The 16383-nt window shown below is 40.6% G+C and overlaps 2 protein-coding genes across 2 annotated transcripts; both read right to left on the bottom strand.

Annotated features, from left to right (window-relative positions):
- Positions 1–2254: 2254 nt before the first annotated feature.
- Positions 2255–3689, bottom strand: kcnf1b (potassium voltage-gated channel, subfamily F, member 1b). The gene has a single exon (XM_078277984.1). The coding sequence runs from the start codon at positions 3620–3622 to the stop codon at positions 2303–2305; it is 1320 nt and encodes a 439-aa protein (XP_078134110.1). The 5' UTR covers positions 3623–3689; the 3' UTR covers positions 2255–2302.
- A 2553-nt stretch (positions 3690–6242) lies between these two features.
- Positions 6243–14688, bottom strand: LOC144535176 (V-type proton ATPase subunit C 1-B-like). Its single transcript, XM_078277489.1, has 12 exons — positions 14524–14688; positions 13912–13979; positions 13246–13331; positions 12641–12735; positions 11468–11559; positions 11289–11384; positions 11109–11177; positions 10492–10584; positions 10313–10400; positions 7914–8011; positions 7683–7812; positions 6243–6335 (listed from the first exon to the last, which is right to left on the bottom strand). The coding sequence occupies exons 1-12, from the start codon at positions 14650–14652 to the stop codon at positions 6243–6245; spliced, it is 1137 nt and encodes a 378-aa protein (XP_078133615.1). The 5' UTR covers positions 14653–14688.
- Between the last annotated feature and the right edge of the window lie 1695 nt (positions 14689–16383).

Here is a 16383-nt window from a genome sequence, read left to right as displayed (position 1 = left end):
GTCGTTTTTATACAAGATGGCTGCAGGAAGAAACAGTCAAACACTGACGGTGGCACCTTGCAGGATGAAACATATGCAGACTCACTTCTGTAAACTCAAATACAGTTTTTTTGTCTCGCAAATGCACTTTTACTTTTGATACTTAAATAGCCTACATTTTGCTAATGACACGTCTCCTACTCCTCACTTATTTTACTTAAAATATCTGAATACTTCCTTCCTTCACCACTGTTCAACTCTGTATCTTGGTGATCTTTTGGCAAGTAAATGTTTATCAACAAAAAGTACCTTATCTCTTCTGTATTCTTACACTTAAATTAAGGATCTTTTCATAAAGGTATTTGAAAATGCAATATGCACACACACACACACACACACATAGTGCGTCTCACTATCTTTGTGATGACCCGTCATTGACATAATGCATTCCCTAGCCCCTTACCCTAACCTTAACCATCACGACTAAATGCCCAACCTTAACCCCTTACCCTCACCCTAACCATAACCTAATTCTAACCCTAATCCTAAAACCAAGTCGTAACCCTCAAACAGCCCTTTAAACTTGTGGGGTCCAGCATTTTGGTCCCACAAAGCTGTCCAGACCCTCACAAGTATACTGTATTCCCAGTTTTTTGGACCCCACAAATGTAGTTAAACAAGAACACACACACAGACACACACGCACACACACACACACACACACACACACACACACACACACACACACACACACACACACACTGATACATACAGACACACACACTTTATCTTTGGACCTGAGAAGAAATATTAATATCTCTGGAGGAGTGGATGGCATTGTCAGCAACTGTTCATGTTGTATGTTGTAGTTAATGTCGTGTTGGGTTAGATGTCTCCTGGACTAAATATTAATAAATCACAATAAATTAAAAAAAAAAACCTATTGTTTATTAGAAAGCACATATACTCATGACCTTGGATTGTTTAGCTTTTCTTTTTTTTTTTAGTCCCCACCACCTTTCCCTATCTGTCCCAGGACCCACTGACCATGGGGTCAGCTAGACACAGGGCACAGAATAACACAACATATGAAAACAAAATATTCCTTTAATCAACTTTAGGGTAATCTGAGACTAATCACACACCAGTTATGTGGGGGCTGCAATTTCTGACTCATTTTTAGTCTAATTTGAATAGGCATTTCTAAAAAAACTTATCCACCCACACTGGTCCAATTGAAGTCCCTATCTGATACATTTGCCACCAAAGCACTGACACCTTATTATATTACATATCAACTTGATTAGTCTACTGTCCTCCAAAGAAAACAATCTGTATTGTTATTATTATTATGAATATTTGAAATTTGGACTCAAGTGTCACCTTGTCCATAACTTACAGCAGCTTACAGGTGATGCTTTAATGATTTTTTATGCACAAGTGTACATACAGGCAGGGGCGTTTCTAGGATCAGAGCATTAGGGGTGCCTGGCACCCTTTTAACACATTTTTAAACATTATTCTACTGTGCTAACTGTGCATTTTAACATAATTTTGGACCAGGGAAACAATGAATTATGTCACCAACAATTCTGAGAAAACTTCCTTTAATGCTGAACCACAGGGCCATTACTACAAAGGTGAGGTGGTTTTACAAATGAAATTGGATATGTACAGTATCTATGGAAAAGCAGACATTTCCAAAATTCACTTTCAATAACTTTATGCGATTTTGACCTTGGCTGTAAAGCACTATGTTCTGTAAAATGGCTCAGAATTTTTTTCTGAATGATCCTGTCATCTAGGTTCTGGGTTCAGTTTCACGATGCTGTGATATTCCTGGATCAGAACTCCTTTTAAGCAATTATTTTGTAGGGGTGCCGGGATCAAGTTTAGGGCTAAAATCGCCCCTGTACACAGGTTTTTCATGCACAACTTATTGTTCCATAATAACACACAACAAGAGTTATGGAAGGAAATAACTGCACCATGCAGTAATAAGCAGCACGTGGCAGAGTCACAGTCAGCTGCAAAGACAACATCTATGAGACGGCGCTATATGTAGGCTACAGTGTCATTGCATGGAGCTGTGCCAATGTTTTCTGCAGGGCCAGGCAAAGTTTCAGTGTCTTACTGTAAAGGTATCTGCGTAACGAATTTTGTACATTTACTTTAGATGTTTTTATTGTGGTGCATTAGACTAGATGTGGACAGGTGACCTTTTGATTTTCACCCTTTTATAGGTAGTGAATTGCCGGCATGAGAGCAGTAAAAGCTCTTGGAAAATTCTTTATTTGCTCAAACAGCTGGTGCGTCCACAGCCTCATCTTAATTCCTGCTTTTTCTCGTCCTTGCCAGACTTCAGCTCCATCAGCTCCACCTCGTGCTTCGCCGCAGTCTCCAACACTTTCTGCTTATTGTAAAAGACCACAAAGTTATTTATGATGGGGTGGATGGGCAAGGCGATGGCTATTACCCCGCACAGAAAGCTCACGGCTGCGTTGCACTTCCCGAGCGTGGTTTTGGGGTAGATGTCTCCGTAGCCCACCGTGGTCATGGTGATAATGGCCCACCAGAAAGAATGCGGGATGCTTCTGAAAAGGGTCTCTGGGTGGCTTTGCTCCATGGTGTATGCCAGCGCCGAGAACACAAAGATCCCCACGCCCATGTACATGAGGAGCAGCCCCAGCTCCTTTAGACTCTTCTTGAGCGCGTAGGTCAGAGTCTGCAGCCCGGAGGAGTGGCGCGCGAGCTTGAAAATACGCGCGATACGCATGATGCGGAGCGCCTGCACCGCTTGTTGGACGTTAGTCAGCTCCATCATAGATGTGGTGCCAAGGTAAGTGAGGGACAGGACCACGTAGAACGGCATGATGGCCATGAAGTCAATGACGTTCATGAAGGAGAGCGCAAAGTGCAGCTTGTTCGGAGAGGAGGCGAGGCGCAGGAAGTACTCCGCGGTGAACCATAGCATGCAGGCGGTCTCGATCCCCTCCAGGATCGGGTGCTCCACCAGTTTTCCCTCCACGTCCGTCACCTGGAGCTCCGGGATGGTCCCCACGCACATCACCACCGCCGAGACCAGGACAGAGAGGAAGGATGCGATGGCAATGATGCGCGCCGGCAGGGAGGAACCCGGCTTCTCCATCAACCTCCACAGGAACCTCTGGCACCGCTGGGTGCGCGTAATGCACTCATCCACCTCCAGATCCTCCAGGATCACTTTTACTTTGTTTGCAATCTCTGTCAGCTCCTCCTCCTTCTCAATTAGGCAACTTTTACAGCACTCGTCTAAAACATTTTGGTCTATTTTCCAGAACTCCATCTCCTTGATGAAACAGATGGGGCAAATGCCGGGTTTAATGTGGATTTCACCAAAGTAGTAAACGTCGATGATGCACTTGAAGGCATCAGGATCTCGGTCAAAGTAAAACTCTTTTCTGCATGGATCGAAGTCATCACAAAGCGACGAGATAACTTCATGGTTCTGGGTTGAGCAGTTCAACAACTCCGCTAGTCTGCTCTCCGGGTAGCGGTTCAAAACCTCCCCAAAAAGCACCGCACGGACTCCGCCAATGTTCACAGCAATCTCCTCCTCGGCGCACAGCCCAGTTCTATATTTTGGCTTCGGAACTGTCCACATTTTACTTAATGTTTGGCTGAATAAATATGTAGCCTATCATATAACGTTAAAGTAAAGCGTAGCCTACTAACCAGAATTGATGCCCATTATTTCGGCGCGTAAATGTTTCCTCTTCAGACTGTTTCAAGCACTGAATGGCACAGCTATCCCTAACACTTCCCACCTCTCTCTCTCTCTCTCTCTCTCTCTCTCTCTCTCTCTCTCTCTCTCTCTCTCTCTCTCTCTCTCCCTCTCTCTCTTCCTCCATCCCTCTCTCTATCGATCCCTCACTCTCCCTCCCTCTCTCTCTCCCACTCACACACTCTCTCTCGCTCTCTCTCTCTCTCTCTCTCTCCCTCACACACACACTCTCTCTCTCTCTCTCTCTCTCTCTCTCTCTCTCTCTCTCTCTCTCAGGTCTTTCTTCTCCTGTCTGGGAGATGCAATATAATAAATATATAGGCTGTTTAGGTTGAGCAGACAATGCAGTCAATAGGCCAGTTGCATTAATACCGTTAATCAGCACTGCACCCTACATTACAGACACATTCTAACTCCCGAAGTGGTTATAGATCCCTATTGTCCATTTAAAAAGTTGGAAGGTAAATACATTTTGAATGAATTACTGAAAAATTACGGAAATCTTCCAACACCAAACACATTGATTGATCAACTATAAAGCATGATAGCTGACAGAAAAGAATGCTGTGAAAATGGAGACAGAACAGAGATAGTGCACTCTCTGGTGATCATGTGTTGCATAGCATTCTGAAAGTAACTAAGTACATTTACTCAAGTGCTTGTTAAGTATAATTTTGTGGCAGTAGCACTTGAGTATTTCTTTTTCATGTTACTTTATACAACTCCACTATATTTCATACTTCTGTATCTGCCAGCTGATGAAGTTACTGGTTAGTTTTCAGGTTAGGATTTTACATTTTACATCTTTTTGGCGTGTGACCCCTTACAAAAAAGCAGTGTAGGTGGGCTCGTTGTCACGTGTCAGATATATGAGTTGTTAGCAGTTAGGCCTACACCAAATTTCCCCTCTAAACTACATGATTTCATTTAAATAAAAGTTTGAGTGCCAAAGAGGTAAAACTCTCCAATATTTCACAAAAAGAAAAAAAAAAAACAAAGATTAGAGAATAGTTAAAACTTTTTTTAAACAATTCTGTTCATCAAATGTGTTATTTCTTTTCTCACCTTGTAAATCATCTAACAACCTCTCAGATTTATCTTGTGACCCACAATATTGGGACATGGAACCACTGGACTAAACTACCTAAATGAATATAGCTAGGAGAGTATTCAGATTTGGCATTACACAATGTCAAACCTATGGACAGTTTTTAACGATGGATCAAAATAGATTCAGCCAAACCAGAGCAATCATTTTTTAATTCCACATATTCTTCTTCCTTTCTACATTACCCACAATGCAACTTGACCAAAGACAGTTCGGTCGGAATAGTAATGCTAGTAGCGGCTAGTGCAGTCTCAAGCTTCAAGCAGAGATGATGAGTGGGCTACAGAGGTCTGGTAAGCTCACTTCTCTCTGACTCCACAAGCTCAGATTTGTTTCATTTTCAAACTTGTAGCCTTCAGACCCACTGACTCAAGTGACATCACTTGAGGCAGGACTTTATCAGATTTCACATTGCTCCCCCTTGACTAGCTACAACATAAAAAACCTATGTACACGTTAATGTGTCAGTATACAGTAAATATAATATGTTAGTCACAGTGGCCATTTTTCTGCAGAACAAGTGTGTTTACTTTCTTAAGATTTCAGTGCTGTTTGAAATGGCGACACCTGTAGTTACTGGTGGTAACCCCTTCACTAACAATGAAAACTACTATATAGACTATATTTACGTTGAATTACTATACTGAAAAAATCCTGACCATAAATATTATCAATAATGTAGTCTGATTTCATGAAAGGATTATAACCCTATAGGATATGATTGCAGTACTGTTTCTTGGGGTATTTTACATTGTGGTATTGGTACTTTTACTTAAGTAACGGATCTGAGTTCTCTCCCATTGGTAGCATCACATTAAAAAACATTCTGATGTAATGAGTTAAAAGTGATGAAGTACAGAGTGATGCTATGCTTTCCCTTCAGAATATACAGTGTAATGCACCAAAAATGTATGGACTTTTGTGTTGAACAGTGTGCAACAGCGCATTAAGAAATACTGTGCACTTTATCACACTGTGATGGCTGTAGGGACTCTAGGAAGATGTGCTCACTTAAAATGCTTGAATGTGCACCCTGACATTAACATTTACAGTACATGTTCTTGCATATTCAAATGGTTCCACAGTTCCATCGCATCACAACGTGTAGTCCATGTGCAGCTGATATTGCAGCTGATATGTGCAGTGAAGAGGACTCAAATCCATCCACTGTTCACTTGACAAGATCATTTACACTGCTGTCCAAGGGAAGCTTGACAGTTATTTCTGGCTCATGAGAAATGTTGAAAACCAAGATATCCAAAATATCACTAGATGTGTTTTATTTTAGAGTTGATGGTCTTTATGTTCCTGGCTCTGAGTGGTCTGCTCCACCACAGGAGCAACAGGGCCCATATTGCTTGGTCATTGTGTGGGTCCTCTCTTTGTTGACTGCTAGCTGATCTCCAGCAGATTGGTGTTGATATGGAAGCAGATGTAGGACAAGTACTCATACTGACAGAGTCCTGGGATATCACAGCTTACCTGCTTGGCAGAGGGAGACAGGAGAACACAGACATCAACATTACAGTAAATCTGACTGGACAAACACTCACACTTACTTGCTATTATTGGTCTAGGTGAAGCATTGTCAAATTCTCTCATTACTATTCACCACATATAGTTTCTTTCTTGATACAATAGATTTCAATTGTGTTTGTATCTTGATAGTGGAGCCTTCAGTATGTTTGAACCTTTACAACACTGAATGTAAGCAACATGCTAAATGAAAAAGTGTGAATGAACTTGCCAAAGCCATTGGGGGAAGACATATTTAGATCCTTTAAATAGAAGCCGAAATACCACAATTTAACAATGTCTTATCAATAATTATATTAACAATGGATCAAATTACTACATGCAATGTGAAAGGGGTTGCTTGTAGTGTTGAACCTGCATACATTATCACCTAACTCTGCATTTCCCCTCGACTCTATGAAGCATTCAGCTCATTGTTTTGGTTTTACAGCCCACGACTTCATTGCTTTAGTTCACTCTCAACGCTCTCATCAAATTTGTTTCACACTCAGCAGGCAGCTTTTTTTTAAGAATCTCTAATAGACACACTATAATTTACATTACCAGTCCAGCACCAAACATCAGTCAAAGTTAGCTAGCTATGAACATAGTGGAGCATTCAGCAGTAAAGAGACAGATATAGATATAGAGTTGGTGGAGACCAAAACAGAGCTCAAAGGAGAGTGAATTCACCAGGTCAGTTTCGTGCTACTTACTTGTCGGCAGACATATAAGCCAACAGGCACATATCTGCAAAGGGCCAAAATTGGTCTATAACATTTGGCCCAGTGAATTTATTGGGGTAACAAGCCAAATATATGCCTCTGGAACGTGTTAAAGTTAAATAGAGGAATAGCACAAAATGGCAATACAAAGAAAGTTTAAGTAATTCCAAATTGTACTTGTGTTAAAGAGGTTAGTTGCTCTCTACCCATGGTTATAGGCTAAAACACTGTTGTGTCATATAAATCCATGAAGGAGTAACAATAAAACACATTCAAATTAAAACTCCATTATCACTTTTAATGAAAACTGGCTCAGGTGTCATCCTGTGACTGATGTTTCACAATTAGGCCAACTGAGTCAGTTGCTGATGAAGACTTTGCGATGTGGTTAAAAGCTGCAAAGAAAGCTATTAAGTGGACCTTGATTTGACATTGTTTTATGACACATACTCATCCCGCGGTGAGGAGTGAACATCCATGCTCCTAAATGTGTATGTTTGTGTCTTTATACCTTTTGTTCTGTGGTTTAGATGAAATATGAATGTTAAAATGACAATCATTAGAAGCAGAGAAAGTGGATTTGGCCTCTTACATCTGTCTTGCTGGCAGTGGCAGTGGGGTCCAGATGTATGAAGAGTGAGGCGAGTTCTTCTCTCAGTTTCTTTGAATGCTTCTTGTCCGTGTGCAGCACAAGAGCCTGATAGTTCACCGGTAATCCATACCTAGCAGGAGACATCCTTATGAGTCTACTCTCAGAAATCTGAATCACATGTCATTTTTCTATTCATGTTGAGAGGAAATCACTGTTCTTATCAGCACTGACCTGAGGACTGATTCCACAAACACCCTCATTGCTTTCAAGTGAATCCAGGCAACAAACACCTCACTGAAATTCACCTTAAGCCAACGCACGAAGACTCCCTATGGAGGAGGCATGCACTTTTATAATATACTACAATACACAAAATATTAATAATAATAGAATAATAAAATATTTTACATACACACAAATCCAAAACACTATATATACAGTCAGGTCCATAAATATTGGGACATCGACACAATTCTAATCTTTTTGGCTCTATACACCACCACAATGGAGTTGAAATGAAACGAACAAGATGTGCTTTAACTGCAGACTTTCAGCTTTAATTTGAGGGTATTTACATCCAAATCAGGTGAACGGTGTAGGAATTACAACAGTTTGTATATGTGCCTCCCACTTTTTAAGGGACCAAAAGTAATGGGACAGATTAACAATCATAAATCAAACTTTCACTTTTTAATACTTGGTTGCAAATCCTTTGCATTCAATTACAGCCTGAAGTCTGGAACGCATAGACATCACCAGACGCTGGGTTTCATCCCTGGTGATGCTCTGCCAGGCCTCTACTGCAACTGTCTTCAGTTCCTGCTTGTTCTTGGGGTATTTTCCCTTCAGTTTTGTCTTCAGCAAGTGAAATGCATGCTCAATCGGATTCAGGTCAGGTGATTGACTTGGCCATTGCATAACATTCCACTTCTTTCCCTTAAAAGACTCTTTGGTTGCTTTCGCAGTATGCTTCGGGTCATTGTCCATCTGCACTGTGAAGCGTCGTCCAATGAGTTCTGAAGCATTTGGCTGAATATGAGCAGATAATATTGCCCGAAACACTTCAGAATTCATCCTGCTGCTTTTGTCAGCAGTCACATCATCAATAAATACAAGAGAACCAGTTCCATTGGCAGCCATACATGCCCACGCCATGACACTACCACCACCATACTTCACTGATGAGGTGGTATGCTTTGGATCATGAGCAGTTCCTTTCCTTCTCCATACTCTTCTCTTCCCATCACTCTGGTACAAGTTGATCTTTGTCTCATCTGTCCATAGGATGTTGTTCCAGAAATGTGAAGGCTTTTTTAGATGTTGTTTGGCAAACTCTAATCTGGCCTTCCTGTTTTTGAGGCTCACCAATGGTTTACATCTTGTAGTGAACCCTCTGTATTCACTCTGGTGAAGTCTTCTCTTGATTGTTGACTTTGACACACATACACCTACCTCCTGTTCTTGATCTGGCCAACTGTTGTGAAGGGTGTTTTCTTCACCAGGGAAAGTATTCTTCGGTCATCCACCACAGTTGTTTTCCGTGGTCTTCCGGGTCTTTTGGTGTTGCTGAGCTCACCGGTGCGTTCTTTCTTTTTAAGAATGTTCCAAACAGTTGATTTGGCCACACCTAATGTTTTTTGCTATCTCTCTGATGGGTTTGTTTAGATTTTATAGCCTAATGATGGCTTGCTTCACTGATAGTGACAGCTCTTTGGATCTCATATTGAGAGTTGACAGCAACAGATTCCAAATGTAAATAGCACACTTGAAATGAACTCTGGACCTTTTATCTGCTCCTTGTAAATGGGATAATGAGGGAATAACACACACCTGGCCATGGAACAGCTGAGCAGCCAATTGTCCCATTACTTTTGGTCCCTTAAAAAGTGGGAGGCACATATACAAACTGTTGTAATTCCTACACCGTTCACCTGATTTGGATGTAAATACCCTCAAATTAAAGCTGAAAGTCTGCAGTTAAAGCACATCTTGTTCGTTTCATTTCAACTCCATTGTGGTGGTGTATAGAGCCAAAAAGATTAGAATTGTGTCGATGTCCCAATATTTATGGACCTGACTGTATATGGGGTGGGGAAAAAATCGATTCACATTTATATATATATATAAACTATAGAGCAGGGGTCTTCAATGTTTTTTAGGCCAAGGACCCCTTAGCTGAAAGAGAGACAGAGTAGGGACCCTCTACTACATATATTGTATACAAATTTAGTTGCATATTAAACTGGGACAGATGGATGGAAATGGATGTATTGATATAATGTATTATTTAAAAATTATGTTTTAATGTTAACCATACACGTGGAAGGCAAACTAAGTCCTTAAGCTTTAAGGTAAACTGTATCTGTGGATGGCTACCATAATGGCTACCTTACTTAGTAAGCATTTCATCAATGTTGTGTACATTTAATGGGTTATTTTTTGTACAAATAGGCCGATTCATCTTTGCTTATAATATGTTGGATTCATGGTAATGTATATTTTCAGACATATTTTAATTTAAAAACAAACAAACTTAATTGGTGACCCCCCACCAGTGACTCTGAGGACCCCCTAGGGGTCACGGATCCCCTGTTGAAGATCTCTGCTACAGAGTATGATGTTGGACTCACATATTGTTCCTTCTTGAGAACACTATGCTTCTTCATCTCCTGCTGCTTCTTCGCCTCCATATCAAAGCTGTAGTCGCGCACGGTGAACCTGTGTGGATCATAGGCTACACTATGGTAATTGACACAGACAACACGGCTTTTACTTGACTCTGTATTTTCTGGCAATCCATCCTGCTTACTTGCTCTCCTGGGCTTTGGCTTTGAATTCACACACAGCTCTTTTGAAAAGTGTAACTGAGAAAAGGCCTCCCTCTCCATCCTCGTACAGCTTCCTGATGATCACACAAAATAATGACAGAAAATAAGAGCGACACATGATGACATGCAGCAATAGGTCAGGCTGAAAGACAACAAAGAGAAAAAAGTGAAAGCTGAGTGATATAGATGTACTGTAATACTGCGTTGTGATGGAAGACTAGATATTATGCATTGTGAAGCTCTATAGCAAAAACTCTAAACTGTGATGTTATGTAAATGAACCTTAAAAGCTGTAGGGCTTTCACAATTCATCCATGACAAATTTCGACACAACTTTCCGTTTTTGGTCTGTTTTAGTTGCCAGGCTACAAAGCACTTTATTTTTCTTATAAGATATGCTAGAAAAGAACATTTCCTTCCCTGCAACTGATCCAAGCTACACAGACTCTTACTTTCTGCCGGTAATAGAACACCTGTGGTTACTTAGCCTGACCTTTTAGATGCTAAGAGCAGGTACTTGGAGCTTTGCGGGTGTTCTTGAACTGAGATTAAGTGGAATGGCTTGTCTTACAGCCGAGAGTGCATAAAGACAGCTCACCTGCTGGACCGTGGAACCACAAACTCTGACAAAGACTCATAGGTCCTCTCCCACTGCGAGTAGCTCCCTCTGGGACCAAAAACATGAACAAAAACACATTTACACATACAAAACAACAACACATGAAACCCTTGTGCTACACCATAGAATGAAGGTAGAGTAACATTTAGTGTCACCAACCTTGTCACCACTACCAGTAGAGTGGTGAGGTACTCTGAGACCACCAGGTCTTCCTTCCTGACTATGCCATTTAGACTGCGAGTTTGCAAAGTCCCACTGGGAAGACAGACATTCCAGTTCAACATTTCATTTCCATAAAATGATTTATTTTTACTTATTGTGTTAGTGACGTCACTCACTCTAGTTTGTGCTCGAGGCTTTGCAAGCTCATTTTCACACTGTTATACGCCGCAGCTCGAGATTTTAATTCCGTCTCCATCTGGGAAACTTCCTGACACACATGCAAGTATTAACAGGACATGTAAACATCAGGAGTGCATGTGACATTGACCTCAAACTATAGTCTGGGATAAGAACTCATATATTGAATACCTTGAATATAATTTAATTGTTGGGCTTTGTCGTGTGTAAGATGTGGGCGTTTACCAGGCAAAGAGGGTCTAATGCTGTCAAGTTGCATTATTAGAAATGTAGAAACCACGTCTGAATGTTTAGGTCTCTGCTTCTTTTTTTAAAACACAGTGAAATGGTATATACGTTTCCAAGTTCTAATTGTGTGTCCCAGTGGTAATTGTTCATCTCTTGTTACATGCCAAATATGAAACATGAATATGGAAACATCATAGCCAGCACCTCAAATGTGATTTTGAGGAAGGTATGGGTGGAGGTGAACAGTCCTATAGCCATATATCTCTCTACATCTATACAATCAATCAATCAATCAATCAATCAATCAATCAAGGGCAGTCTTAGACAGTGTCGTCATTTAGGCTCCTAGTGGCCTTGTCCTGAGCCTCTCGGTGCTGGCCTGGTGTATCCGGTTCCATCTTTCTGACCTCAAAAGGTAGAAAAGCTGTTACCTGGGTGGTTTGGATCTTTAATGATTCTCCTAGCCTTTTTCTTGCAGCACCCCATGGTGTAAATGTCCTAAAGGGAGGACAGGGCCCCGCCTATTGTACGTTCATCCGAACGAACCACTCTTTGCAGGGCCTTACGGTCCTGTTTGGGGCAGTGATGTTTCCCGTCAGGATGCCCTCGATGGTGCGGGACTAGAAATTCCTCAACTCTGTATCATGTGCTATTTGCTAAGCCACCACCCCCTCGAGAGGTCCAATCACATCTGAAGGACTTTATTAAAATCCCTCTTGTAGATAACCCATTTGATTTAGAAATATGTTACATTAGTGAAGCTACGGACACTATAACTTCCAATTCACTGTGAGTTTCAATGTTTCTTTTGTGTCTCCCAACTTTGCAAAAGTGCAAATACTAAATTGCCGCAATATGATTATGACTATAATAACTATATTTACATGTAATTTAATATAATCCTCATTTTAATGAGTTAGTACCTTGTTGATGATGTCTGTCAGGCTGGAGAGAGGCAGAGCTGTGGGATACTTGGCTTTGTCCCACTGAAACTTGGTCATGTAGCTCATCAGCTCCACTTAGAAACACACAAGAAGTCATAACCTAATAGAAACCAAAAATTGCACAACAAACACACGCCGCCACACAGTAGAATAGGAATGTCATTCCGAAAACATAAGGGGAAAAGCACTGTAAACACGCACACTACATATAAGGAGTCACACAGCACTGCAGTCCAGCTAAAAGAGCAAATTGCCGGCAGACAAAATACCCCTCAGAGACCGGAGGTAAGCTTTCAGGGGTGACACGACCGCTGTCTGATTCATGCCGTGGTCTGATGGGAGAAAGTGACCAGAGACAGTGGTTAGCTTGGTTTGGGATGGGCAGCTGTTGATCTGTCCTACTCTCTGAATGTGTGTGTGGATGTTTGCGTGTATACATGCATAAATACCCTGTTTAAGTAGCTCTTAGTTTCATTTGCAGTGTGTGTGTCGGCTGGGCTTCTAAGCACTCTCCTGATGAGTTTCTATACGATGTAATTAACACCCCCAGCATGTATCAGCTTGTGTGTTTGTGTGTGACTGACCTCCATTGGCTAAGGCGTTTTCCAGCACTTTGTCACTGGACTGCTCCATCACCTCCCTCATAGTCTGATGTGTTTTTTTAATCACACTGACAGGAAAAACATAATTATTTCAGAGGTGCTTCAACTTTTTTTTAATTCATGTATTTTATATGTTATGTTTTTAGTTACAACTTTAATCATTTCTTGGCTCCTATTGTGGAAATTGGTTTTCTCTCAATTCTGGCACTGAGGCCCAGAATGAACGCCCAACAAAGGGTTTTATTTATCCAAGCAAAGACCTCTAGCTTAAGAGAGATTCAGAAAACAATGAATAAAATTGAATAAAAACAAGTCTGGGCTAAATTACGAGACACAATCTGTTTGGTTTGATCTCCCTAAGCCTAATTTTTATGTCGCAAAGAGACTATAAATCCCCTACACAGTGCCAGCTCAGACACACCAACAATGAAATTCTAAGCAGGAGGGAAAACTAACCATCAGCTGACCATGACTATCAATTAATCATGGTGCAGACCTTACACAAGCTCAGAGTTACAAGTCTTAATTAAGGACAAAGCTGCACATTAAACTCCAAACGTGCAATGGCCATTGGGACAATCATGTTTCGTGTGCGTCAACAGAGCATGGGCAATATTAATTTGGTTCATTATTCTTGGACTTTTTTACCTTTCAGTCAGTGTGTCGAGCTTGGAGAGATCATCTGACACGCTGAGTAGACTGTCCAGTATTCCCACCTGGGGTCACAGCATGGACATCACAGTCAGTGTTACTGTGGCTGATGTATTATGGATTTGACATAGAGCTCAAACACAACAGTACGCAACAGTTCTGCATGTATAGTGACTTGTGAATGCACTGGCATTTAAGATTTAATGTAGAGATGTTCACATATGAAATTCAATACTACAAATGTACATTTACGTTTGAACTCTTGGTAGAAATGAAAAACTGCTGTTAAAATATGATTCCTGGCGGCCAAGGTGAACTGAGGTCATATGAGTAAAATGGGTCGGATGGAAATTTTGCCTCAAACTGTAGCAAGCAACCTGAGCCTGTATCCCTTCACCAGAGAAGGACATCAAACACCATCATCCTCCTCAACTACATTACTCTTATAAATACAGAACAAACATACAAGAACAATTATTTGTTTTTGACTTTGCTGTTCTCACAGGTCAAGAAGAAAGATCCTTCCATATCTGGTCCTTATGTCTATATATTTGATCAGTTTACTTGGCTCCTCCTAGACTCTCCCTAAGGACAGATACATAGCCTTACCTTGAGATCTGGAATGGAGAACTTGCAGCAGGAGGCCAGGTTAGTTTTGGCAATTATGTGCTTGAGTTTCTCTACACTGGTTAAACTGGTCTTGTCCAGAGGGACAGAAATAAACAAAAAGTCTGTCATGACTCCAAGTGCTTCACATAGAGACCACCAGTCAAAGTCCTCCCAACAACAGGCTTTGGCACCAAATAGCCTGTGACCTACAGCAAACAAACATACAGTAAGGTAAACTCCATCATCGAAACATACTGTATATAGGCGTTCACACAAAGCTGACTTTGTAAAATGAAAGTCTATATTATTCTTGTTCTGGTGTCCCTAGGATCATATTAACATTTGCCCTTAGTTATGGCTACTTGAAGTGTAATAAAAAAAAAAAAAACTACAGAATGAAAAGAAAGTACCTTTCAAAGCAAGCATTCTTACCGTCAGGTTATCTTCATGACTGTCCTACTGTGAGTGTTGGAAAGTCTGAGTGGCAGCTCCACCTGAGACCGCCTTCTAGGATGACAAGAAGCTGTTACATCACTTCAGGTGATTTGAATAGACTAACCGAAATTGACTGACTTTCAATTTGCAACTTAGCTTTCACTCACCATGTTCCTCAAAGAAAAGAAAAAGGAACAGAGCTGTTTTTTTTCTAAATCATTTGTTAACACTTGTTTTCGATGGGAAAATGGGGAGGAAAAAAAAATGATGATTTGTATAGACTTTCAAATTGTACCAATGTTGTTGCACCAATAAAAATGATATTTAAAAAAAAATATTTGTAAAACTTACTTATAAATGGGAACAATAAAAAAAATAACTTGGCCTGTCTAGAAAGGCTGCATCATTGAGTTTACATTTTACACAGAATATTTATGTATTGTATTTTATTGTATTGTATTATTGTATTGTATTGTATTATTGTGTTGTTAGGGTGACCAGACAGTCCCGAAATCCAAGCAGTTGTCCCGAATCCCGAATCCTGCCCTAATTGTCCCGAAAATTAGAGCAAAGTCTCAAGAGCAGACTCTCGAGTAGTTATATTCTGATAGAACATTAAAAACTGTTCATGGTGACTGAGTCGTCCTGCAGACAGCTCCCGTCGGCTGCTCATTGGCTGCAACAGTACGTAGGCCCTAACACGCATTGCTATTTTTCATTCATTCATTGTTGAAATGGAGGCTCAGGCTGGTGTCCCGGGACCCGACGAACACGTAGCTAAAGCAAAAACGTCTTTGCAGGTACCGGGAGGACTGTTGTTTTACGTGATGCAAACAAAGCGTTTTGCAATGTATGTAGGCAGGAGTTTGGGATTTCACACGGGGGGGGGGAGTCAGACGTCAGGCTGCATGCTAGCAACAAACACAAACTACATATAACTATAATAGCACAACTGTAGAGACCAACATTTTGTGTTTGTTTTATTTGTTTCACAATGACACTTGAGTTCATGATTTTAATGTTTTTTTTTTTTATTTGTAATTGCGGGTTTACATGACAGACAGTTGAATTCCTGAATAAGAATAAAAAATCATTTTGGTGCAGAGTTTTGAAATTCATGTTACCACCAAAAAAATATGTGTTTAGGTTGCTTTTATTTGTTTCTGGTTTGTATGCGTGCCCTTGAAAACCCTATTCATTTTATTTTCAGTGATTTGTATCAAGCGAATTTAACTGAAAACGCCGACAGAGACATATCTAGCTAACTATAGTCTATAGTATTGTGTAGATAAAAGCGTTGCTATCTAACAAAGTGTGTAACATAAACATTAACGTTTTGTAGTGTTTCATCCATTTTAAAATACATTGTTTTGTTTTTTTGCCCAGAATAACTTTGGAAAGAAGGGGAACTGTGTTCAGCAAGTG

Source organism: Sander vitreus, chromosome 20 (assembly GCF_031162955.1).
Source record: "Sander vitreus isolate 19-12246 chromosome 20, sanVit1, whole genome shotgun sequence".
NCBI classification, from domain to species: Eukaryota; Metazoa; Chordata; class Actinopteri; order Perciformes; family Percidae; genus Sander; species Sander vitreus.
The sequence above is the reverse complement of the archived record's forward strand: the minus strand, read 5'-3'. Positions and strand labels throughout refer to the sequence as shown.